General features: G+C 40.8%; 1 protein-coding gene across 2 annotated transcripts in view; it reads left to right on the top strand.

The window, feature by feature from the left end:
- KCNMB4 (potassium calcium-activated channel subfamily M regulatory beta subunit 4) overlaps nucleotides 1–27,687 on the top strand; it is a 76,798-nt gene that overhangs the window by 18,122 nt on the left and 30,989 nt on the right. For both annotated transcript variants that reach the window (XM_004006463.6, XM_042246913.2), the window contains exon 2: nucleotides 15,247–15,374. In XM_004006463.6, the coding sequence (XP_004006512.1) occupies nucleotides 15,247–15,374 (128 nt within the window). The remainder of the gene's footprint in view (nucleotides 1–15,246; nucleotides 15,375–27,687) is intronic.

Below are 27,687 nucleotides of genomic sequence, written 5' to 3'. Positions count from 1 at the left end.
GTTCAGTTCAGTCGCTCAGTCGTGTCTGACTCTTTGCGACCCCATGAATCACAGCACACCAGGCCTCCCTGTCCATCACCAACTCCTGGAGTTCACTCAGACTCACGTCCATCGAGTCAGTGATGTCATCCAGCCATCTCATCCTCTGTCATCCCCTTCTCCTCCTGCCCCCAATCCCTCCCAGCATCAGAGTCTTTTCCAATGAGTCACCTCTTCGCATGAGGTAGCCAAAGTGCTGGAGTTTCAGCTTTAGCATCATTTCCTCCGAAGAAATCCCAGGGCTGATATCCTTCAGAATGGACTGGTTGGATCTCCTTTCAGTTCAAGGGACTCTCATAAGAGTCTTCTCCAACACCACAGTTCAAAAGCAACAATTCTATGGCATTCAGCCTTCTTCACAGTCCAACTCTCACATCCATACATGACTACTGGAAAAACAATAGCCTTGACTAGACAGACATTTGTTGGCGAAGTAATGTCTCTGCTTTTGAATATGCTATCTAGGTTGGTCATAACTTTTCTTCAGAATCACTGTAGATGGTGACTGCAGCCATGAAATTAAAAGACACTTACTCCTTAGTCATTAGGGGAATGCAAATCAAAACTGCAGTAAGATACTACTTTTAGCCCACCAAGTGGCCATTAAAAATTAAAAGACAATAACTTGTGGAGAAAGACAGTAACGGTGTGGAGAAATTAGAATACTCATACATTGTTGATAAGAATGTAAAAGATTTGTAGCTGCTTTGGAAAACAGTTGACAGTTCCTCGAAAAGTTGAACAGAATTACCGTTGGACCCAGCAACTCCATTCCTAGGTATATACCCAAGAGAAATGAAAACACATGTCCACACAAAAACTTGTACATGACTATTCATAGTAGCATTATTCTTAATAGCCAAAAAGTGTAAATAAATCATATGTCCATCAACTGATGAACGGACAAATAAAATGTGCTATATTCATGCAAGGAATTTTTTTTGGCTATAAGAAGGACAGTAAAGAATATGCCTGCAATGCAGGAGACCCAGGTTCAATCCCTGGATGGGGAAGATCCCCTGGAGAGGGGAATGGCTACCCATGCCAGTATTCTTGCCTGGAGAATCCCCCAGACAAAGGAGATGGCACGCTACAGTCCATAGGGTCACATAGGGTCGGACAAGACTGAAGCAGCTAAGCCTGCATGTGCAATGTTTATCTGTTAATCCCAAATTCCTAATTTATCCCTCCCCCCTCCCCCTGAGGTAGGATTTCTACTCCTAAGAGTCAATGCCACACTTGTTAGCAAAATTTAATGAGCATTGTATATAGTGATTAAAAAAAATGGGAGATGATGTCTGTTGATTAAAGAAGGTGAAATAGATGAAGATGCAGCCAAGAAGCACTGCCATCAAAAAGGATAATGCAGGGTATACTCACTAATAGTGAATGAGGGAAGCAAACGCGAAATACGGTTTTTACTTTTATTTAATTTGTGGGAAACTGTTGGGGAGGGGAGCAAAGGAGAAAGTCCAATGGTAGGAGTTCTGGGTGGTAGGAGTCCAGGAGATTTTTTGTTGTTTTTTTAAATTTAATTTTTATCGAAGTGTAGTTGCTTCAGAGGACTTCAGCCGTAAAGAATCTGCCTGCAATGCAGGAGATGCAGATTCGATCCCTGGGTCGGGACGATCCCCTGGAGGAAGGCATGGCAACTCACTCCAGGATTCTTGCCTGGAGAATCCCATGGATAGAGAAGCCTGGAGGGCTACATACAGTCCACAGGGTCGAAAAGGACTGGGCAACACTGAAGCGCCTGAGCACACGCACACGCAGTGTCGTGTTAGTTTCTGCTGTACAGAATCCGCTGTATGCATACAAATGCCCCCTCTTGTCTTGGATTTCCTTCCTGCTCAGTTCACCAGAGCATTGAGTCGTGTTCCCCATGCCGTGTGGTAGGTTCTCATTAGTTATCCATTTTATGCACAGTGGTGTGTACATGTCAATCCCAGTCTCCCAATTCATCCCACCTCGCCTTTGCCCTTTGATATCCATATGTTTGTTCTCTCTGTCTGTATCTTTATTTCTGCTTTCCAAATTAAGTTCATCTGTGTCCGTTTTTCTAGATTCTACACATATAGGTGATATTATACGATATTTGTTTTTCTCTTTCGGACTTACTTCACTCAGTATGACAGTCTCTCAGTCTGTCCACACCTCTGCAAATGGCACAGTCTCATTGTTTCTAATGACCGAGTAATACAGTTCCATTGTGTCTATGTACCGCGTCGTCTTTATCCACTCCTCTGTTGATGAACATTTAGGTTGCTTTCACATCCTGGCTATCATAAATAGTGCCGCAGTGAACTTTGAAGTACATGCATCTTTTTGACTTACGGATTTTCCTCTAGGTTTATGTCCAGAAGTGGGTTTTCTAGGTCGTCTGGTAGTTCTGTTTTCCCTGGAGCTCCTGTAGGCAGTGCCCTGCCACCTGTAGGCACACACAGAAAGAAGCTCCTGCGGCAGACCGCCCTGTCTCCATGCACACCCTCCAACAATGGCCCCTTGCCTCTCTAGTGGGAGGCTTCTTCCTGGACTCCCTCATTTGTGGTGCTCTACAACCTAGCCCCTTCAAGCCATCTTCACACAGTGAACCCCAGTCCTCCCCCTGGCATCTGACCTTCGAAGCTGAGCCTCCGTACTCAGCCCCCACCCGCTCCACTGGGCGAGTGGACAAGCTTCTCAGGCTGGGTCAGCTTCTCAAGCTTCTCAGGTGGGTCAGCACCCACGCTCTATGCAGGTCTCTCTGCTTTGCCCTCAGCACACTCGCTGCTGTGCTCTCCTCCAAGACTCCAAAGCTCCCTCTCTGTCCCCACCAGTGAGGGGACTTCCCAGTGTGTGGAAACCTTTCCTCCTTCACATCTCCCTCCCAAAGGTGCAGATCCCATCCCAATTTCTTTCTCTGTCTTTTTTTTCTTTTTTCTTTTGTCTTACCCAGTTACTTGGAGATTTTCTCTTTTGAAAGTCTGAGGACTTCTGCCAGTGTTCAGCAGATGTTCTGTGAGAGTCGTTACACACGTAGATATATTTTGATGTATCTGTAGGGGAGAAGGTGGGCTCCATATCATACACCTCTGCTATTTTGATCTGATCTCTGAATGTTATGTATTTTTAAATAGTAATTTTCCAAATAAAGTTTATTGGCAAAATACTCAAAATTATTCTGAAAATGTTTAATTAAAAATTATAATTTTGATGGGATGAGCTTTTAATTTACAAAAACTGTGAAAGTCCTAAAAATATAGGTAAATATTTACATAATTTTGTCACTGGACAAAGCCTTTTAAAGCAAGAGCAAATATGAAATAATACACTTTTTTAATGACACAGTAAGAAAAAAGTTAACATATTTTTCAAAAATATTAAAATTGAAAAAAAAATGACCAATTTGGGAGAATATTTGCACTATGGTAGAGCAGTGATTCAAAACTCATTACGTGAAGAGCTTTTGGCAATAAATGGCTTTCTTTTCAGTGGGAGACTTATAGATGTGATGGTTAATTTCCTGTGTCAACTTAACTGGGCTAAAGGATGTCCAGATATTTGTAAACCATTATTTCTGTAATGAGAGACATTCCAGAAATATTGCTGTAAAATGAAATCTCTGAGGACTTCACTGGCAGTCCATTGGTTAGGATTCCGGGCTTCCACTGCTAGAGGCGCGGGTTTGATCCCTGGTGGGTGAACTGAGATCCTGTATGCTGCATGGTGTGGTTAAGAAACAAAACCAAAACAAGTTGCCTGTTATTCTATACTGATTCCTGAATACTTGGATGAAATACTATGCTAGTAGATTTGAAACCATAGGATGATATGGTGATTCTCTAGGATAATACAAACTTCCAAACTACAACAACCTGGTAATGATTTTTTCTTTTTCAAAGTAGACCAGTTACTAGGGAGGAAGTAGAAAAAGATCTCAATAGAACTACAAGAGGACTCCTCTGTCCCAATCCCTTTTGGCGTCCAGAGACAACTATATTTCACTTTTCTCTTTTTCCATTGTGTAAATCCATGTTCAAACAATAGTCTCTCCAGTGTATATATTTTAGACAATCACCTGCCAATGGTTGAATCTGAGCATTTAACTTTCTTACACCATCCCAGTCCATCTCATTTTTCAGGCATTCATCCCTCAGATATCATAGTTTTGGGCCAAATTAACATAGAGTACTTAACATTATTTTAACTACATAATGTTCATTTTTATTGCTACTTTTTCTTTATGCTAATAACCATGCTCTTAATATTTTCTTACTTCCTTATGTACCTTTCTCTTACTTTTACAAAATTCTCCCACAGAATTGTAAGACTCCTTTGTATACTGTTTTTCACGTATGTGCTATGCTAAGTCACTTCAGTCATGTCTGACTCTTTGCAACCCTGTGGACTGTAGCCCACCAGGCTCCTCTGTCCATGGGATTCTCCAGGCGAGAATACTGGAGTGGGTTGCCATGCCCTTCTCCAGGGAATCTGCCCCACCCAGGGATAGAACCCTCGTCTCTTATGTTTCCTGCACTGGGAGGTGGGTTCTAGTGCCAATACCTGGAGAGCCCATATGCTTATTCATAATGTGTAACTGTTTCATACTACTTTTTTCTCTTTTAAAAAACTTTCCTTTCTGGACTCCTTCAGCCTGCTGCCCCAAACTGTGCTGGCTGCACCATGGGCCTGCTGTGTCTCTCCTCTACTAGGTATTCTGTTTCCTTGACCCTATGCCATTGTCTATATATCTTTGCTTTGGTGAGATACATCTTCAGGTAGCTTCCTGAGAAAGGGTGCATGGGAAATACAACTTTTGAATCTTATGTATTGATCAGAGTTCTTTTTCTGAGGCTGTAAGATACTCTAATCAGTTTAGTCAAAATGCAATTTATTATTTATCTATTGCCCATAAGTCAATATAGGCCTGTACATCCAACATCATTCCTTTAAAGAGAAATAAACGATTAGAAGTTCTGCTCAAAGTTATGCTAAACTGAGGTCTAATGTTTTCTTCGACCAGAACTGGTCACAGGCTTTAAACACTCTCAAGCACACTGCAGAGTACTCCTAGAGGGATGAAAATCTTGTTGTTGTTCAGTCACCTAGTCATGTCCAACTCTTTGCAACTCCATGTTCTGCAGTATGCCAGGCCTCCCTGAATATCTTAGTCTGAGAAAAATAAGCCTAGATTAACAACTGCACATTACGATAAGTTGAGAAGGCCATAGTACAAAAGTGAAGAGGTGTCGGGAATGCAAAGCATTTTCTTATGAATCTTGTTTGCCTGCAGGAGCTGCGTTAGCCCTGAAAACCCCACCTCTATGTCTAGGTGGGTCGAATAGCCCAATATACAGTGAATGACATGGTGATTGGACATTCCATGCTTAGGCATCAGTAACAAACCAAGAGTTTCTTGAAAGGAGAATAGCAATTTGTCAAAGAAAGCGTGGGTTTGATTTACACTATCAGAACTCCACAGGCTCCATCTATCCCTCCCATCCGGCACTCCTTGGATACCATTTGAGGTCCTGGGCCACAGAAATCAATGAAAAGAGCAAGTTCTCCTGCTCTGGCTGCCACTGAAAGGGGTCAGGTTTGTGGATTGCTCAGTAAGGGATCAGAGGTACAGTCCCAAATATGGGTAAGTGTTTCCTCCAAAATGTCAAGGGTCCATCAAGCACTGTTCCTCTTAGTTTTAACGAGTGAAAGGGACAGCAATCTGTTTCACTTTGGAGGAGACATCCAGAAATTCCTTGTGCCATGATACCCCCAGAGGCATCACTTAGGTAACAGACCACTGCATTGCCCACCCTCTGGCACACCTGTACTTTACCAAGGAATCTAGAGCACTTTGTACTTCCCAATTTCTGATATCAGCAGTGTGTATCATCAGCATGATATCATCCGCCTGCAGTGCAGGAGACACAGGAGACCTGGGCTCGATTCCTGCGTGGGGACAATCCCCTGGAGGCGGAAGATGGCAAACCACTCCAGTAGTTTTCTTGGAAAAGCCCATGGACAGAGGAACCTGGCGGGCTACAGTCCAGTCACAGAGAGTCGGACACAGCTGATCAACTACACAGGAGCGTGTATTGTTTTTATTGTGATCACAAATTTTGTGGATCATAAATATAGATGGCGTCATGGGACAGTTTATCTCTGCCCTCTGATGTCTGAGGTTCTAGTGAAATACTCGAAGCCTGGAGGCAAGAACCATCTGAAGGCTCATTCACTCACGTATCAGAGAGTTGATGTTGGCTGTTGAGTGGGGGGCCTTGGTTCCTCTCCACACAGGCCTCTCCGTGGTCTCTTTGCATGGACTACTCTGGGCCTTCGCACAGCAGAGTGTCAGAACTCCAAGGGCAAGCATTCCCAAGAGAAAGATGCAGGCAGAAGCTATGCCCTCTTTTTCTGATTTAGCCTTGGAAGTCACACAGCATCACTTCCTCTGTAATCACAGACTCATCCATATTCTAGGGAAGGGAAACCCACGACACTGAGTAGAGGAGGGTCAATGTCACATTGTAAGAGCATGTAAAATAGGATAGATATTGGTGGAGCCATCTATGGAAAAATACATTCTGCCACAAATAGGAAGCATCAATTTTTCATCACCACTATTTATCAATTCTGGTTCTAGGGGACTTACCACAGACAGGACTTGTTGTTTTCATTCATGCAGAAATGATGGTTGTTAATATTTTATTTTATACCCCCCCACACACACACACACACATTTATACAATGAATCCCAGGTGGCCCAGTAGTAAAGTATCCACCTGCCAGTGTAGGAGATGCAGGAGATGTGTGGGTTTGATCCCTGGGTTGGTAAGTTCCCCTGGAGGAGCAAATGGCAACTCATTCCAGTATTCTTGCCTGGAGATTCCCATGGACAGAGGAGCCTGGCGGGTGGCAGTCCGTGGGGTCACAGAGACTTGGACATGACTGAGTGACCAAACACACTCACATATACACACATTATGAGGCATTTCTGAAGGCATGCAAGAGCATTTAACACATTTCATTTCAGTGTTCTATATGGTCATAAGAGGATCGGCCATCTCAAGGATTTTAAATTATCATCATAAGCCGTTGAACACATCTTTACATATACTGCCATGCTTATTATAAATAATTATTGTTGAGCATCTTCCAGATTAAAACTTCTTGTTTGGGTCTGACTTCTATTGAGATTCAACCTCTATTTTTTGGCAAAGACACTGCATTTTTATTTCCTGACTTTCCAGCTGAATGAAATATTTTCTCTTGAAAGTGGAATGTTATTCCAAACTTTTTTCAGTTTTCATAATGTCACCAACTTTAGCAGTCTATTTGAATCCAGAAGTTAAATAAATAATGTCAAATTACAAAAATGCAGATGTAGTCTCAACACGTAATAATACAGTCCAACTAAAGGAGAGTTGGGGGCAGGTGGGAATACTCTGTGGTGGGTAGTGAGTTGTGTTTTACAGAAACTGGTAAGGCTAGAACAATTCTTAATGAGTAGTGAGTGGTTCAGATAATTGGGGCATTTTCCAATGTCTTCTTCCATGTCCCTCACCTTCAAGCACATTAGATGATTCAGTCTTTCTGGAACATCCATAACATTCCATTTCTTCTTCTTGGAATGTCCCCTTCCCAACCTATTCTCTGAGAAACAAACTCCCATTCAACCTTAAAGACACAATCATGTTGTCTCTTTTGTGAAGCCTTCTATTTCCCCTCAAAGCCAAAATTTTCACTTTCTCTTTTGTAACTATAAAGCACTATTGCTGCACTACATGTTCCTGGGAAGGGAGGAAGAAGAGGGCTAGGGAGTAACATCTAAGCTTTGTATCCTGTACTGAGCAATCAAGAATGGTTTAGTGCATAAATGATCAATTCCCCAAACCTGTCATTCCAAGGAAGAAAGAAAGCTGTTTAAAATGCAGGTTCCTAGTGCCTCTGAATGAAATTCTCAGAAGGGTGGATCTTTTGACAGTCTAGGGGTCTGTGGGACCATTCTTGGATGAACCCTATTCTAGGCTGGGCACCGTTCTGTACCTGTCCAGCCTGCTCTCTCTGAAGAGCTCATTTTAGCGCCCCTTTGTTCTTAGCCCTACTTTTCACATTTTCTAAGCCATTTATTTGGCCTTTGGATTCTTCCATAAGATTATTTCCATTTAGCTTTCAGATGTGTGTGCGCATACTGGAACCAACTGCCCTAGAATTTAGCTTCAGTTCAGTTCAGCCGCTCAGTCATATCAGACTCTTTGCAGCCCCATGAATCACAGCACACCAGGCCACCCTGTCCATCACCAACTCCTGGAGTTCACTCAGACTCATGTCCATTGAGTCAGTGATGCCATCTAGTCATCCCATCCTCTGTTGTCCCCTTCTCCTCCTGCCCCCAATCCCTCCCAGCATCAGAGTCTTTTCCAATGAGTCAACTCTTTGCACGAGGTGGCCAAAGTACTGGAGTTTCAGCTTTAGCATCATTCCTTCCAAAGAAATCCCAGGGCTGATCTCCTTCAGAGTGGACTGGTTGGATCTCCTTGCAGTTCAAGGGACTCTCAAGAGTCTTCTCCAACACCACAGTTCAAAAGCATCAATTCTTCAGTGCTCAGCCTTCTTCACAGTCCAACTGTCTCATCCATACATGACCACTGGAAGAACCATAGCCTTGACTAGACAGACCTTTGTTGGCAAAATAATGTCTCTGCTTTTAAATATGCTATCTAGGTTGGTCGTAACTTTTCTTCCAAGGAGTAAGCGTCTTGTAATTTCATGGCTGCAATCACCATCTGCAGTGATTTTGGAGCCCCCCCCCCAAAATAGAGTCTGACACTGTTTCCACTAGCTGACACATAATTCCGTATGTGTTTGTTCAGTTAACCTACATTCATAAGGAATTTGTGTTTGCATGCAGTGCACACGTTTGCAAGCAATTAATGAAGTCATGAGGCATGTGAAATATTGTAGGGTTTATAAATGACTCATTTAAACTTTTTATTCTACAGAGCTTTTTTAAATTTTTTTTCTTTTTGGCTGTTCAGTTCAGTTCAGTTCAGTTCACTTCAGTTGCTCAGTCGTGTCCGACTCTTTGTGACCCCATGAATCACAGCACGCTGGGCCTCCCTGTCCATCACCAACTCCTGGAGTTCACTCAGACTCACATCCATCGAATCAGTGATGCCATCCAGCCATCTCATCCTCTGTCATCCCCTTCTCCTCCTGCCCCCAATCCTCCCAGCATCAGAGTTTTTCCAGTGAGTCACCTCTTTGCATGAGGTGGCCAAAGTACTGGAGTTTTAGCTTTAGCATCATTCCTTCCAAAGAGATCCCAGGGCTGATCTTCTTCAGAATGGGCTGGTTGGATCTCCTTGCAGTCCAAGGGACTCTCAAGAGTCTTCTCCAACACCACAGTTCAAAAGCATCAATTCTTTGGCGCTCAGCCTTCTTCACAGTCCAACTCTCACATCCATACATGACTACTGGAAAAACCATAGCCTTGACCTCATGGACCTTAGTCGGCAAAGTAATGTCTCTGCTTTTGAATATGCTATCTAGGTTGGTCATAACTTTTCTTCTAAGGAGTAAGCGTCTTTTAATTTCATGGCTGCAGTCACCATCTGCAGTGATTTTGGAGTCCCCAAAAATGAAGTCTGACACTCATTTCCCTGACCAGGAACTGAACCTGGGCCATGGCAGTGAAAGCAATGAATTCTAACCATTAGACCCCAAGGAATTCCCCCCCTTTGTTTTAAGTGCTTTTCTGATTGTATGTTTATATTTTCAGAAATGTCATTAAAACTATACACCAGAGCTGACACAGAGAGGTCTTACGGGATTTCAGAAAATAGGAAAGTATGGTATTAAATATAATTAAATCTATGTTCCAGTAGATAATGTTTTAAGAACTCATTTTCTAACCAAATTTACTTTGGAAATTATTTAATCTACTAAATCCATTCCAATATTATGTCTTTCAATAATTACCTCCCTAACCAAGTCAAGTCAAGAAAGAAACTGGAACCAAAAAAATGTCTTCATTTCTCTTTCTTAGGTAATGCCTAACATAGAACCCAGCCCCCAGTGTTTAGTTAAGTAGATGGTGTGTTTTGTGCAGTGGTTTTTTTAAAGTGACTCAGTAAAGGAAGAAAGTGAATTTTGCCTACTCTGCCCACAGGATTGAAACGCAATCCTCAAGACACATCACAAAGAACCCACTCAAGAAGTGTTCTATTAAAATACAAATTCATTGTGGTAGGCTGAAAAAGAATGCTGTTATGAATCTTGATAAGTCCTAAAATAAGATAATGTAAAATAAGTGATAATGCATACATAATCAGATATTTCACTTCAAGTGATGATAGTTTCTTCCCTTTATAAACTCCCTGAAAGTTTTTACATTAATACACTCAGAATAGCCCATTCAGTTCCATCAATTTCCTTCATGAATGCAAAAGTCACATTTCCTTTCTAAAAGATAGGCATTAAACAAATATATTTTATCATGTACCTCTTTTTCTCCTGACTTTTTAAAGAGAGTGATTTCATGCAATTCTAGGCAGCAAATGACACAGCCTCTAGTGAAGGTTATTTGGGCAATAATGGTATTAGAAGTTGGGAAATGCAGCCTTTGCAAATGAAAAACAAGGAAAGGTCATAACAGCACAAAGAAGTTTCTCCAAGGGAAATCTCAGTGTCCTCCATGACCGAAGATGTTGTGTCTATAAATTCACCTAAGTGAAATTACATCTGTGGCACCAAAAACCAACCCTGAAGCCAAATTGAGACAAGAGGGAACAAGCAAAGACTTACAATACATCTCTCTGAGAATGTACGGGAAACCAAAGGGCTGCAACCTCAGCCCACCGATCCACAGGAGGTCTTCACAAAGTCCATTCCCAAGAAAACATTACACTAGTTCTCCAAGAGAGGGGTGTGGAAGTTGGGCCATCTCCCTGATCGCTAAATCAGGGGGCTCCAAAAAGGGAAAACTGGGAAGCCCTAACGTGAGGCACTATGGTGCAGTGGTTGAGAATTCTCTGCAGGGAATTCCTCAGCAGTCCAGCAGTTAAGACTCTGCACACTCACTGCCGAGGGTCCCGGTTCAATCCTTGGTCAGAGAACTAAGACCCCATAAGCAGCAAAAAAAAATAAATAAATAAAAAATAATAAAATGACTCAAGAAGCTCAGGAAAAAAAGAATTCTCTGCGATTTGAATCCCAGCTGTTCCATTTACCATTGTAATCTAAGAAAAGATTTTTTTTTAATTTTTAATTTTTTTTTGGCTGTACTGGGTCTTTGTTGCTGCTCAGGCTTTTCCCAAGTTGTGACAAGTGGGTGTTATTCGTTAGTTGCAGTGAGCAGGTTTCTCATTTCGGCGGCTTCTCTTGCTGTGGAGCACAGGCTCTAGGTGCACGAGCCCAGTAGTTGCTGCTCCTGGGCTCTAGAGCACAGCCTCAGAAGTTGCGGCACACGGGTTTAGCTGCTCCATGGCACGCTGGGCCAGGGATCAAACGCGTGTCTCCTGCATTGGCAAGCGGACTCTTCACCGCTGAGCTACCAGGGAAGCCCTTAGGAAGGTTTTCTGAAACCCCTCTGTCCCTTAGTTTCCTCATCTGTAAATTGAGGGTGATTATAATATTTGCTCATTTGAATTGAATGAGATTTGGATTAATTAAATGTTTGACATATAGTCAGTAAATGTTAACCATGCTGGTGATAGTGATGATAATGGTGATAACACACACATTGTTTGTGCCCCTCCTCCAAAGGAGAGAGATTTATGAGGATGCTATTTGGTACCAGGAAAACCTTGAACAATTTGAACAACCCAGAAAAGAAAATCTCTATGACTGATTTTTGAATTCTTTTTTCTGGAACACTGCTTCGAATTTTCTCTTATACCTTATTTTAAAATTCTAACAATCTACACTGATCCACCAAATTGAGAAAGAATCCAGAGCAAATCTGAGTTAGGCTTCATAGAAATTTTAAAGACCAATTAAATGGACAATCAAGGTATAACAAAAGAGATAATAATGATTTTTAAGAGCCTTAAAGTTTAGCCTTTTAACAATTTTCCTTTCAAGGAGATGTGCACTTTAGAAGTTACTGGAGTATTGTAAACTCATTATTTAATCTATGATACTCTTTGGAAAGAATGCAGTCCTTGGAAAAAATACTTAAATTTTGATCACAGCTTATTTTCCCCAATGTGAGAGAGTACTTTGCTTCCAAAAATCCATCTATACTAGCTCAAAGTCTCCTAGAGGCAATAAATGTTCCTTTTATCCCACATAAAATCACAACATACCTAATATAAAACTTTACGCCCTCAGTGAAAGTTTTAGTCTAACTTTTTCAGAAATGTGTAGCTGTAATTCTCCTGGTCAGACTATAGAGCTGTCATCCAGTAGAGACATTTCTTTTAAATCCACTTCTTTCCACCTCCTCCCAAAAGTGAATAGTAAGGTTTTCAAACTGAGATAATTACAGAATTTAAAAATCTGCTTTAATTACACTTGGTTGTTGGTTGTTATTCCCCAAAATGTTTAGCGTACCTCTTGTTTTGAGTATCAGTTGTTTTGTTGCTAAATCACGTCCGACTCTTGCAACCCCATGGACTGTAGCCCACCAGGTTCCTCTGTCCATGGGATTTCCCAGGTAAGATTACTGGAGTGGGTTGCCATTTCCTTCTCCAGGGGCTCTTTCCAACCCAGGGATTGAAACTGCATCTCCTGCATTGGCAGGTGGATACTTTATTGCCGAGCCTCTAGGGAAGCCCTGTGTTGAGTGTGCCTGTTGCAAAAAGAGCTCTGATGAGTTTTTCAAGTTTCACACCTCATGGCTTCTACCTCCAGATCTAGAAACTTCTGCCCCTACAAAGAGCATAGTCATTTGACACAGCTACTCTCACTTCATAAACTAGTTGACCATGATACAGAAAATGAATTTTTAATAGAAGGAAAGGAAACATCTGTCACATTATAGGAAATAAGCAATAGGAAAATCAGAAGCTCTTTATAAACATTTTCCTAATGTAAAATACATGTCTCCAAGTAAAGACTAACCACACTTGTCCTCCTTGCTGGCTGGAATGGTGGTTTCATCAGGCTTCCTGACCATCTCCCCAGTGGGCAGGATCTCTTCTGGAGAAAATATGCAACAGTGTTTGCAGTCCTGCCTTCTTGCTGTATCTCCAAGAAGAGAATCATAGAGATATAGAGCTAGAATTTATTTTGGAGACTTAGCAGATTAGGAAAAATGAAATTCAGAAAAAAAGTAATTTACTTCAAGCCCAAACATGTAACAACTAATAAAACTGGAACCCTATCTAACGGTCTCCGTTGCTTCTAAGCCCAACTGCTGCTTTGAAGAGCTCAGGATTCATAATTTCACAGAATTTTTTAGCTATATATTATTGTTATTAGTAGAAGTGAAACTATATATGCAGAGGGTAAATATGCATTGAGACAATATTTGTATAACGTGAATTGTGTTACATATAATAGAAGAATATTTTAAATTTAAATAAATAAAACTTTAAATTTTAATCTAAGAAATTTTAAAATATTTTAAAAATTAATTTAAAATTTAGTTTTTAAAATTAAAAATTTAGTTTTAAAATTTTTAAATAAAAATATTTAAAATTTAAATGAAATAAAATTTAAAACGTGTTTATATATACTTTAAAATGTTTAACTGCTATAAAAAAAATCTTCCTCTTCTTGAATAAAGATGTATCCACATGTGTTATTATTAATTAATTTTACCAACATTTCTGAAACTTCCATGTTAACCAGGTATAGTCCTAGGTTTAAAGATACAGAAGAGAAAATAATAGCCCTTGTCCCAGCTTGCCAACAAATTGGAGAGGCTGACATAAAACAGACAAGCATGATACTGTGGATTCCACATGGCACATTTGGGAGCAAGAGCTTCTGTACGACTGCATCCCAGGCTTGAGTGAGAATGAGGACCAGGCAGGGACCAGATCATGGAGAGCTTTGTACATCATACTAAAATGTTTGTATTTTACCCCAAAATGGCTAGAAGACATTGAGAAAATAGATGCTCTAAAATCATGTGACTCAACTTATTCTATAGAGCTAGTGGATTTTTTCTGCTCCTTAATGCTGAGCACCCTGACACAACATCCGAGAGTGGGATATGATGAGTCACCAGACTCTAGTTGCAGCTGTGGAACTGACGGAAATCTCAGTTTCCTCATCTGTAAGGTGGGGGTCATTATAGGGCTGCTGTAAGAAGTAGCGGAAAGGCTACTAAACATTTATTACCATGTCTGGCATAGTAAGGACTTGCCTTGTGGCTCAGCTGATGAAGAATCCTCCTGCAATTCGGGAGACCTGGGTTTGATTCCTGGGTTGGGAAGATGCCCTGGAAAAGGGAAAGGCCACCCACTCCAGTATTCTGGCCTGGAGCATTCCATGGACTATATAGAGTTGGACATGACTGAGGGACTTCCACTTCACTGGCATAATAAACATTCAATAGCTGTAAACTGGCATCGTCTTCGCCATGATCATCATCATAAAAGACTGAAATGGAAAAAATGGATTAGAATGCTAAGGGTTAATTGTAACATCTAGGGTTAAGAGCAGTCTTCTAACTCTGCTGAGTATATTGCTTCAAGTAATAAAGTCCCTTCACAGAGAACTACTTTGTCAGAGGCATGGCTAGAAAGGGCAACAGTTAACAAAATGCATTGATTATGTAATTGAGATGAACTTTCCCTTTGATTTTGCTGTTCAAGAACATGTAAGAAAAGAAAACGAGTTTCATCGGCTGAGATCAGTATCAGAGGAGAGCTGTGTGCTTGCTTTGTTAGTTAAAAGTAGAAGAGGAAAATGTCAAAGTCCGCTGGAGACTGGGGATAAAAATCAACTTTTGTGTTTCCTTCCTTTATTGATCAGCAGGCCCATATTATGCTTTCAACCCACTAGTAGATTGTAACTAATTGTTTATAAAGTATCTTTATAGTGTAATGGCTGAAAGTTATTTTTGGCTGTACCTTTATTATTGGAATACTTCCTGTAATTGCGCCAAATTCAAAATTTGAAATATAGTTTAGCAATTCCAATTTGGTTAAGTTGAAAATTAAGTAGGTCAAATTAGATTTACCATAAGCATAATGCCATCTATCTAATAAAAATGGCCTATATTTCAATATTCTATAGAATAATAGGTTTACTTTCTGTGTTCTGTTTTGTTAGTGCTCCTATATTCCTCCCTGTAAGAGAGAAAATCAGAAGAACTTGGAAAGTGTCATGAATTGGCAACAGTACTGGAAAGATGAGATTGGTTCCCAGCCATTTACTTGCTATTTTAATCAATTTCAAAGGTAAGCGAATATTTACATGTGCATATTAAAGTTGTTTGTAGCCTCAGTAGCTAATTATATTAATAAATCATAGGTTGTGCTCACTTGACAAAACATACAACTTGGAGACAGATAGTCTCGGCTCTTCCTAGCATGTAGTTAGGGTAGCCCTTTCTTACTCTATAGGATAGGGGCATGTAAAGAACCTGCCAGCCAAGAAAGATGAGAACTTGTATCATGTGTCATAGAGTTTACCCTCTGGATACACTAAGGAAGTGCCTTTAGGTAGGAGGACTGTATACTAGGAGTGTTCTCCCGAATCATTTGTGATTAATGATCACAAACTGAACAACATTCAGATTTATCATCATTTTGGGCTGCATCAAATCTTATCTTTCTTTTCCTTTCTATTCTGACCAGATATCTTCAAATGTTTCCATCATTAGAACTTTACTTGTCCTAGAGAGAACTCAAGTTATAGCATACAGCAACAGTTCCTTGAACTAGAATACTCCAGTATCCACCCAGATTAATCATAGTAATTTGTTCATCGAATGTTGAGTAGTCTCAGCTCTTTTGTCCCTCTCCATTTGGGTGTTTCACACTTAGGTCAGACTTTCTCTCTTCCTCTCATAATCCCTCTTAGTGAATGGCACTATAGTCTACTCATTTACTGAGTCTAGAAACCTTGAGCAATTCTTAACTCACTTTTCTCCTTTATGCTCTATAACCTATATTTATCATCCTGTTGATTTTATCCTGTATTAACTCTTCTGTGTCTTCCCTCTGCCACTGTTTTGGTTCAGATTCATGTTATTTCTCGTGAATCTGAGAGCACAATAGTCTTCTAACTATTAACACCACAATAGTCTTCTAACTAGCCCTTCTACTTTCACCCTTTGCCCCACTCCAAGACATTCTCCACGTTGCTGCCAAGACTATCTTTCTTAAACTTGGAAGCAAGAACAGGCAGGTAGGATCTACATCTGGGGCATGGATATGGCAGAGTCTCCTAATTCATGTAGAGGAAGGAGGTACGTAAAAGGGGCAATTTGTAGAGCATCCAGAAGTGCCAGCTACAAGATATACCTCTCTGTGCTGTCTAGAGCTCTTCCTCAATCCTCACTGTCCTAACTATACCAAAAGAACTTAAAAAAAAAAATGCATCACAGATGAATTAACTTAGAATCTTTGGTGGTTGAACCCAGGTATTAACATTGAAAAAATCAATTCTAAGGATTCTAATAGACGGTCAGGATTGAGAACCATTGCTCTATCCTCTCACCCATAACCCTCTACTGGAATTGTTTGTATGCCCATCTCCCCAACCAGATTGCCTACTGGTTAATGGTATGGACCATATCTTCTTTGGCTTTGTATCCCTAGTACTTAACACAGTGGCTGGTTCTCAGTTAAGAAATGTTTGGTGAAGGAATGAATCAATGAACACAATGTGCCAGAATAATAAGGAGGGTTCTTTGCTTCCAAGGAATTAGACTTTCTTGGGGGAAACAGAGCTTATGGAATGTAAAGGCACAATAAAGGACAGAAATGGTTTACCTATCAGAAGCAGAAGATATTAAGAAGAGATGGCAAGAATTTCATGCAAAGTATGATTTCATCAGTTGGAAATGAAAGGGAGGAAGACCTTGAAGATGGGGTGGCTGTGATAAAAAAACAAGTTTGACAATATAAGTTACATGCAGTGCATAGGTTATATATAGCAAGGAGTGGTGAATTTGTAAGCTGGAAACGTAGCTTAGGGTTAGACTTCCAAAGGGTCGTAAATGCCATGTTAAGGAGAATGATCTTTGTCATTTGGGCAATTAAAATTTGTGAGAAAATTTTCTTTTTTTGAACCAAAGACTCACTTGAGTAGATCTCTGATATAGAAAGTAAGGGGTGTGAGAGTTGAATGTGTATTGGAGAGGAAAGATGGCTGAAAGCAAGGAGCTCCAGCTCAGAGATGGGGGGGAAGTAATAAGAGTACTGAGTGAAAAACGTAGCATTTCTGAGTGGCTACCTGTGCCAATCATTGTGAATAACATTTTGGTTAGATCACTAAATTTCTTATAATAGTTCTAAATACTGGCCCCACTTGACAGGTGGGAAAACTGAGCCTTAAAGACTCCAGCTGAAGTCTTGAAGTGAAAGAAACAGAATGCAGCTTGAAACCAGCTCATCTGATTCCCTGAGCTCCTTCTGTTAGCCATCTTCTTATCCCAGTAAAGCAGTTTGAGAGAGCGGCAGTGGCAGTAGCCCATGGAGGGATATATCAGAAAAGACATTTAGAATCACAGTCAACATAACTTAGCAGCCATGTGAGTGATGCGGAAAAGGGAGGTATCACATTTGACTGAGTGTGAGAAAAGGATAGTCTAGCTCTGACTATGCTGAATTTGAGAGTCTCAAAATATCCAAAAGAAAGAGGTAGAAGTACAGACTTTCAGTTCAAGAGCAAGAATTCAGGGTCAGTGTTATAGGATCTGGGAATCGTTGGCACCCAAGCCACAGATGAAGCAAAGAGAAGGAATGCACACTGGGAAAGAATGCGCCCTGGAGTGAGGAGAGGAATGTGGGCAGAATCTTGGGATCCTCTGTGTTGATGGTATGAGGGGGAGGAGATGGAGAGAGAGTGGCCAGATGCTGAGAGGAAAGTGAACAGATTTGGAAGGGCGAGTGTTTTAAGGGGAAAAGAATAATCAGGATCCACTGCTGAGAAGTCGTCAACTGTGGCAGCTCCGAGTGTGTAAATGATCTTTGTGAACACGGTTTAGGTACTGCCTTAAAGCAAAGGGTTTGCAATCACTTTGTCTTAGGCTGAGATGAGCCTGTGAAGGCTTTACCAAGTGCAGACTACTTTTTCAAGAAGCTTGCCGTGACTGGAAAAAGACTTGGAGGGAGGAGATGAGTAATTGAGAGGGAAATAGGAATGGATACAGAGAAATGAGATGGAGTATGGACTAAAACTGCTGAGGAAGAAGGAAATATTGACTACACATAGGAAATAAGGAAAAAAGGGAACACTCCCCGAGGAAAACAGGGGAGGAATGAAATACAAAGGTGATGTGGGGATATGTTTTCCGGTGAGACGGGGAGCCCAGCCACGGGAAATAGGCACTAACAGTCAAGACAGTTTGATACTGAACCCACCACAGTCTGCACCAGGTGATCCTTTAGGCTCCCAACCCCTGGACCCGCAGCTGGTTTCTGAATGTGCATGACCTTGAGCTTGCAGGAGGAAGCCGAGAGGCACCCCCTCCCACGGGCTGTGCTACCCAGCTGCTGGTCATCTTGGTAACTTGCCCTCACTCCACACTCAGGTACCAAGTTTTCTAAAGCCTGCCTCCTCCAAATAGGGCTGCCTTCTGCTAGGGCATGAACTCTGAACATCCTCAGTACGAAATCAAACAGGACCATTCCCTGGCATGCTGAGAATTATCTGTAAAGAACTCACCCTGCATTATGCTGGGTTGGCCAAAAAGTTTTGGGGGTTTTTCTGTAACATCTAATGGAAAAACCTGAATGAACTTTTTGGGCAACACAGTATATCAATTATAGTATATCAACTTTAGTAGTGGTATATTTAAATTCATCATTCCTTCTTTGGAACAGATACCCACTCCCCATCCATCATCTCACCGCCCAATTTTCAAACTGTTGGGGTATAGACAGAAGTAGGGGTGGTCTCTCACAACTCAGAAGCACTCCAGACATGATTTTAAGTGACTTCGAGAAAACAGAAGTTTGAAGTTTGGCTCTTTTATCATGACATTTGCAAGAGGAAACAAGAGTGCCGGTTGGAGGTGTGAAAAATGGCAGCTCCTTGGTGCCATCTACTCTTAGTACTCTTTTTACTACTGCAAAATATGCAATAAAAATAGACTCACTGTAAAGACTCCCAGATGCTCTTGATAAGGTGAACTTTATATTTAAAGTAACCTTTAGATTTCACTCAAATGCAGGATTGGGGAGAAAATTTATCAAGAAGTTTCCGTTTTCAAGAAAAGGATGTTATTTTAAAAATCTAAGACAAAGATGATTGGAGTCTTAGGTTTCCATTGTTGAAGGCTTATTTAGGTGAGTTACACTCAGGAATAGAATCTGCAGTGGCCAGAGCAGCCGTCAGTAGCCATGCCTGCCCTGGAAGGATGGTCCCCATGAAATCACCCCTTCCTTCTGTGCCACCCAAAAAGCACAACATGGTGTGGTGACTTCATGCCCAGGGCTCGTGGAACCAGGCCCTGGCTGCCTCTATTCATGATCTTCCCATACAGCCTTTTGGCTCTATGACTCCTTCAACCTTGAAGCATCGCATCTCCATACAATGGGTAGATTTTTATTTTACACCCTTTACTATAGGCAAGGTCACAGTTACTTTCCCTATATATTTTTGTCTCTTGTTAGCCTTTCCTTGGCTTATTTTTTCTCAGCAAAACCCTAGCAGTGCCCACTTCTCTCTCTCTCTCAAAGCCTCTCAGTAATGTCCGGCTCTTTGCCACCCCATGGGCTGTAGCCCACACGGCTCCATGCCCCCTTTCCACAGTTTTTTCTCTTTTGGCTGTGCTGGGTCTTGGTTGCTGCGTGGAGTTTTCTCTAGTTGCGGCGACTGAGGGCTACTCTTCAGTGGCAGTGTGCAGGCTTCTCGTTGCAGTGGCGTCTCCTGTTGCAGAGCACGGGCTCTAAGAGCTCAGGTTTCAGTAGGTGTGGCTCCTGGGCTCTGGAGCACAGGCTCAGTAGTTGTGGCACACAGGCTTAGTTGCTCCGAGGTGTGTGGGGTCTTCCCAGACCAGGAATGGAACCCGTGTCTCCTACATTGGCAGATGGATTCTTTACCACTGAGCCACCAGGGAAGCCCACCAAGTTTGTTTTGAAATCTCCATTCAGTTGCTCGAAAACATCTCTGAGTCTTACTTAGTCTTTCCATACAATTTTCCTCCCTCATCTTTGCCTTCCCCAGCTTCCCCTTGACGAGGACATGTCCCTGGAAAATGGGTACTCATTCCTTAATTCCCTTTGGATATAGAGACAAGGAAGAGTGATCCGTCCTTAGTTTTTGAACTTTTCCTCTTAAGGAAAGCATTGTGTTGTTCTATACAGGTTTACTTTTTAATACTTATTTTTTTTGTCCTAAGTGGATTATAGTTCACAGAGGGCACAGAGCAGGCTTACACATGCACACGTGTGCACCCCCCCACACACACACACACAATTGTCAAATGAACAGATCCAGCCACTTCACCCGTGAAGCCTTGAATTCATTCTCAGTTGAGGCCCGCACTGTTTTCCATCTAGATTGTTGAAGTGCCCCTCAACTGGTCTTTTAGGCCTGGCCTTTCTCTCATCAGTCATCTACACTACACTAAGTTTTGTTGTACTTCATTTAAGTCTTCCTTGATTTTGTCACAGTCCTTGATTAAATTTTTCTGCCTTCTTATTGTTCATTGGATGAAGACTATGCCCTTCCAATTCCAGGTTCAACTTCTGCTGTTTACTCACATGTCCATAAGCTGGAAAAAGAAAAACAGACGTGATCCATGCCTTCATGGAGCTTATAGCCTATCGTCACATTAGATAGATAATTGCAAAGTGGAGTAAACACCATGAAGGAAAAGCCAGGGATGCTGCGATGAGATCTTATAACAAGGTGGGGAATTTCAAAGGCCTGTATGCATAAATCATAGTTAGATGGAGACCAGAAGATGGTCAAGAGTTAGGTGGGCAAAAAACAAGGGGAACAGTATTTCAGAATGAGACACCACTGTGCGCAGAAGCTCTGAGGCAAGAAGGTTTGGTGAGTTTTAGGACCCAAAAGGCCCCCATGACAGAGGAGCTGTTAGGGAGACGGAAGTGGTGAGTGCTGATTCTGGAGAGAATAGGCAGGGTTTACATTTCTCTTAAACTCAGTGAGTAGCCAGTGACGGGGCGTGGTGACTTGACCTGACTTAAAGGTTTGTGCATTCATTCCACCTAGGCCAGCCACCTCAGAGGGCGCCCTGTTTCACACACACATTCATGCCTTTGCCCTGTCTCTCTCTCCTTCCTTCGGCTTTTCCCTTTTGTAGGAATTAGCACACTACAGTGGTAGAGAGGCTGAAACTAGCCACTTTCTAGCATGTGGTCCTATGTGTGCCCCATTCCCTTTGTAGAGGGAGAAATAATAAGGTTATTGTGAGGTTATCAATGAGATGGCACATGCCTAACCCTGAGTAATTCCTATGGAAGTGTTTGCCATTTTTATTTTTGTTACTATTAAGACTTGCCTCAAAGGCCACTGTGTAAACTTCTCTCACCTTTTCAGGTATAATCAGTCCCTCTCTCTTCTGAGTTCCTACAGGGCTATGATTGCTTTTATCTCCCTGTTAGAGAGTTGGCTGAATATGTCTCTTTCTCCTTGGATAGGTTATGACTTCCTTAATGCAGCAACCATGTGGCCTTAGGTGTCTGGTTTACATTTCTTCTTTACCACTTAATAACTATGTGACCTAGGGTAAATTGTGGAACTTCTTGCTCTTGATTTTGTTATCTGTAAAATGAGACAACATGGTCTGTCTTAAGGATTTTACTTTTTATTTGTTTATTTTGGTAATGATCATATCTGCACAAGAATGAGTACTTAGTATATGTATATGCTTTTCTTTCCTTGCCCTGTAAATTTCTAACATCAATGGTGGAAACAACTAGTCAGAGCATAGCCTAATTATTCACTGATTAGATGCCGAGTGAGATCTTGAATGAATACATAATAGAAATTTGATTAATGAGTAAAGTGATGGAACACACAAAAATAACTCCAAGGAAAGAATTCTATTGTGAAATAAAATAAATATGTTGTACTTCTGATCCTGAACAAATATATCCTAATTTTTAAGTTCATCCAGAGTATGTTTGTCCTGTGATATATATTTTCCAAATTAAATTTGTCCTTAGCATTTTAGACAAAGATGAACATAGTGGTCTGAGCTAAAGTTGAATAGAAAGCTCTTTAGAGTACAGTTTGAAAGTCATAGAAAAGGAATGCTCACTTACTTAGGGCTTAGTTTTCTTACCTACAAAATTTTATAGATTAAATGATCTCTAAGAGTCCTCTAAGTTCTCAAGTTTTATGATTTTGTAATTCCCTGATTCTGAAGGTGTGTACAATACAATAGCTTAAAATGATGGATCAAATCCTAATGGTAAAAGAGAAAGAAAATTAACAAATAACCAAATGGTTAGCAGTCAGGAGCCATTAAGTGTAGGAGCAAAGTGTCCTACCTCAACAGTAATTGAGTTTCATAATGATGACACTGAGTCATCAAAAAAGTTAAATTTGGTTCAATATACTCTCTTTAATAGGTAAGGAAATGTGTAATGGCACTTTTAGAAAGATGTTACCAATTATATTTTAATATTTTTATTGGTTTTTATTCAACTTAAAAGGTTAAACTTCAATTATTTGGAAGAATCACTTATGTGAATACCTACCTCCTTCCCTTGAAATAAACAATATTGTTTTAGGGAGTCCAAAATCTTCCTGCCACAAAATAGCTAATCACTCTTCTATCATGGTATTACCCTTCCTAGCATCCTCGATTTCATCCATTGAATTACCATCATTTTAGTCTATTACTCTTTAAAAAAATTTTTTTTAATTGGCAGATAATTGGTTTACAATATTGTATTGGTTTCTGCCATAGATGACAAACAAACATGTGAAAAGATGCTCAACATTGCTCATTACTAGAGGAATGCAAATCAAAATTACAATGAGGTATCACCTCACTCCGGTCAGAATGGCAATCATTTAAAAATCTATAAGCAATAAGTATTGGAGAGTATGTGGAGAAACAGAAACCCTCTTGCACTGTTGATGGGAATGTAAATTGATACAGCCACTATGGAGAACAGTATGGAGATCCCTTAAAAAACTAGGAATTAGAACTACCCCCATGGCTCAGTGGTAAAGAATCTGCCTGCCAATGTAGGAAACTTGCAGGAGACAAGGGTTCTATCCCTGGGTCAGGAAGATCCCCTGGAGAAGGAAATGGCAACCCACTCCAATATTCTTGCCTGGAAAATTCCATGGACTGAGGAATTCAGTGGGCTACAGTCCATGGGATTGCAAAGAGTTGGACAGGACTGAGCACCTGAGCACATATACCCTATTACTCTTTTATTCAAGTATTTATTAATGACTAGCCTTACACCAGGTGATGGTAATAAGATATAATAAGACTTAGTTTCTGTCTTCAGGGAACTCACTGAGTACTATGAAAGACCAACATGTAAACAAACACTTGAAAGGTAATTTATTCAGTGGTAAGCGCCATAATTACACACACACACACACACACACACACACACACACACAGAGTATAGTGCTTAGACCTACTTGAATGGAGAAAAGGAGTAGAGAGAGAAAAACCTTCATAGAAGAAAGTCTGAATTGTGTTTTCTTAAAAAATGAGTATTTTCTGAATTGTATCGTCTTAAAAAATGAGTAGGAATTTTCCAGATAAATGGGTAGGAATTTTCCAGATAAATGAAGGCTGAGGAAATTGGTCCTGAATATTCCTAAAGGAAATCAGTCCTGAATACTCATTGGAAGGACTGATGCTGAAGCAGAAACTCTAACACTTTGGCCACCTGATGTGAAGAACTGACTCATTTGAGAAGACCCTGATGCTGGGAAAGATTGAAGGTGGGAGAAGGGGATGATAGAGGATGAGATGATTGGATGGCATCACCAACTCGATGGACATAAGTTTGAGTAAGCTCCGGAAGTTGGTGTTGGACAGAGAGGCCTGGCGTGCTGCAGTCCCTGGGGTCACAAAGAGTTAGACAAGACCAAGTGACTGAACTGAACTGAAGGAAAGAGATTTCGGGTAAAATAAAGAATGTACAGAGGCATGAAGATTTGAAATGTCATAGACTACTGAATGAAATGTAAGGCTCTACATATTCTTGGAGAGTACGTTTAGGAGAAAAGTGACAGATGAACTCAAAGAGGGTGAATCAGATAGTGCTCTGCTTTTGTGGCATGCTGAGGTTTTAGACTTTACCCTGTATGCAGTGGAGGAGCAACACTCACGTTTGTGATTTAGGGAGACCAGTCTTGTGACTGCATGGAAGATAGACAGGATATAAGGTTAAACAATTTGGAAATTATTGAGTCAGTCTTAACAAGGGATGAAAAGAGCTTGGGCAAAGGCAGGATTAGTGGAGAAGTGAAGGAGGGGTTGGGTATAAGACTGTATGGAAGTGGAGCTCACAGACTTAGAGATACACCTGTGCATGACTGGGAGTCAGATTCAGAGGAGGATGGATTGCACGACTCTGGTTTGCTGTCCTGGGTATTGGAGGCAACATCAATTAGGGGTCTCTGGGAAGACTTTTGCTTTCCTAATAGAAGCACCATCCCCTCGTGTTTCTACTACTTTTGTCCTGGCAGAGAATTGGTAGAAGTGGCTTGATGGCAGAAGTGCAGAAGCCATATTCCAACTTTGAGGTGATATGCGCCAAGGTGGGCATGCATACGTTATAAAAGGTAGAGCAAAAAAGATAGAAAAAGTCAGCTTTCCCACACCATCACTGAGTAGCTACCCCTGCCCTGGCCCACCTACCTCTGGATTTCTTATTATGTGAGATTAATAATATATGCTGAATGCATTTATAACCAATATGGTGAAAAATGATTGGTCAGTTATAGTTGATTTTGGCTATGTCTTTGCATCTGTTTTTGACTTATGAAGCTCTAAAACCAGATTTCTTTTTTTGGCAATGCCTCTCGTCTTGCAGGATCTAGTTCCCCAATCGATGATTGAATTTTGGCCCCCAGAGTGAGCGAACTAAGTCCTAATCACTGAACTGGCAGAGAATCTGCCAGATTTCTTTTTAATATATTTATGGTTGAATTTAATTGTTCCAATGGCTTCTAAGCTTTCCTTTCATTTTTCTATAAGACAAATTAATAAAGAAATAAACTTATTTTTACTTGTAGACCCCTTAGGATACAAATGGGGAGAAATGTGCATATAAATGTGGAAAAGGATATTTTGAATAAATTTTATAGGGAAATTTTATTGACTTTTGGATGAATTACTACATACTAGACTTATTTAACAAAAATTTAATTTTTAATAGAGCTTTTTACTTTGGTTTTCTGTTTACTCTGAAAAATATTTCTTATAATCTTTCATTAAATAAGAGACTGATTCGAAAGTTGTTTTTTTTTTTTTTAAGGAGTATGGCTTTCTTTTTAGACATTAAGTCCAATGATATATTTTTGAGTCTTAAAAACTAAAGCAATGAATCTGTATTCTTTCTGTGTACATTTGTGTCTGGTTCCAATTGAAAGCTCTGTTTGGTCACAAAACCTGTACTTTTTTAAAAACAAGCAATGATTTCTGTGGCTTCTCTAGCATGCTATAGAATATGTATGGAATTCATTTCAGTGTTCTTCCAAAATCTGACATCCAAATGGCCATACATTACTTAGGATATAAATTGGAGAGTCTGTTTTCTGATGGTTATTCAAAGTGTTCTTAATGCTTGCAAATTCATCTCCTAACAGTTTTTATCATCATGGCAGTAAAATCAAGAATTTGATGTTATTAAATCACTTTTCATTTAAGATAGTTTATGCAGCTATTAAACAAAGTCCTGAGGGTATTTGGGAGGAAAACTACAGGAACCAAAGGACAAGTAGGTCACAGAGAGCAGTGCCGTCAGAGGGTGGAATGCAGGGCAGGGCTGTGCGTCAGGAGACTTGAGTTCTATCCATAGCTCTCTTCGTGACTCGGAGGATGACCTTGGGCTACTTACTGAAGAGCTCTTGCCTCAGTTTCATCTTGGACAAAATGGGAGCAGAATAAGCCTCTCACTAACAGAAGCAGAAGATCTTAAGAAGAGGTGGCAAGAATACACAGAAGAACTATACAAAAAAGATATTTATGACCCAGATAACTATGATGGTGTGATCACTCACCTAGAGCAAGACATCCTGGAATGCGAAGTCAAGTGGGCCTTAGAAAGCATCACTATGAACAAAGCTAGTGGAGGTGATGGAATTCCAGCTGAGCTATTTCAAATCCTAAAAGATGATGCTGTGAAAGTGCTACACTCAGTATGCCTGCAAATCTGGAAAACTCAGCAGTGGCCATAGGACTGGAAAAGGTCAGTTTTCATTCCAATCCCAAAGAAAGGCAATGCCAAAGAATGCTCAGACTACCACATAGTTGCACTCATCTCACTCACATGCCAGCAAAGTAATGCTCAAAATTCTCCAAGCCAGGCTTCAACAGTACGTGAACTGTGAACTTCCAGATGTTCAAACTGGATTTAGAAAAGGCAGAGCAACCTGAGATCAAATTGCCAACATCCACTGGATCTTCGAAAAAGCAAGAGAGTTTCAGTTTCAGAAAAACATCTACTTCTGCTTTATTGACTATGCCAGAACCTTTGACTGTGTGGATCACAACAAATGGTGGAAAATTCTTCAAGAGATGGGAATACCAGATCACCTGACCTGCCTCCTGATAAATCTGTATGCAGGTCAAGAAGCAACAGTTAGAACTGGACGTGGAACAACAGACTGGTTCCAAATCGGGAAAGGAGTACGTCAAGGCTGTATATTGTCACCCTGCTTATTTAATTTATATGCTGAAATGCTGGGCTGGATGAAGCACAAGCTGGAATCAAGATTGTCAGGAAAAATATCCATAACCTCAGATATGCAGATGAATCACTCTTAGAGCAGAAAGCGAAGAGGAACTGAAGACCCTCTTGATGAAAGTAAAAGAGGAGAGTGAAAAAGTTGGCTTAAAACTCAGCATTCAGGAAACGAAGATCATGGCATCCAGTCCCATCACTTCATGACAAATAGATGGGGAAATAGCAGAAACAGTGAGAGACCTTATTTTGGGGGGCTCCAAAATCAGTGCAGATGGTGCCTACAGCCATGGAATTAAAAGGCGCTTTCTCCTTGAAAGAAAAGCTATGACCAACCTAGACAGCATATTAAAAGCAAAGACATTACTTTGCCAATAAAGGTCCATCTTGTCAAAGCTATGCTTTTTTCCATTCGTCATGTATGGATGTGAAAGTTGGACTATAAAGAAAGCTGAGCACTGAAGAATTGATGCTTTTGAACTGTGGTGTTGAAGAGTCTTGAGTCCCTTGGATTGCAAGGAGATCCAACCAGTCAATCCTAAAGGAAATCAGTCCTGAATTGGAAAGACTGAAGCTGAAGCTGAAACTCCAATACTTTGGCCACCTGATGTGACGAACTGACTCATTGGAAAAGATCCTGATGCTGGGAAAGATTGAAGGTGGGAGGAGAAGGGGATGACAG

Source organism: Ovis aries, chromosome 3 (genome assembly GCF_016772045.2).
Source record: "Ovis aries strain OAR_USU_Benz2616 breed Rambouillet chromosome 3, ARS-UI_Ramb_v3.0, whole genome shotgun sequence".
NCBI lineage: Eukaryota > Metazoa > Chordata > Mammalia > Artiodactyla > Bovidae > Ovis > Ovis aries.
This window is presented reverse-complemented; position numbering and strand designations above follow the sequence as displayed.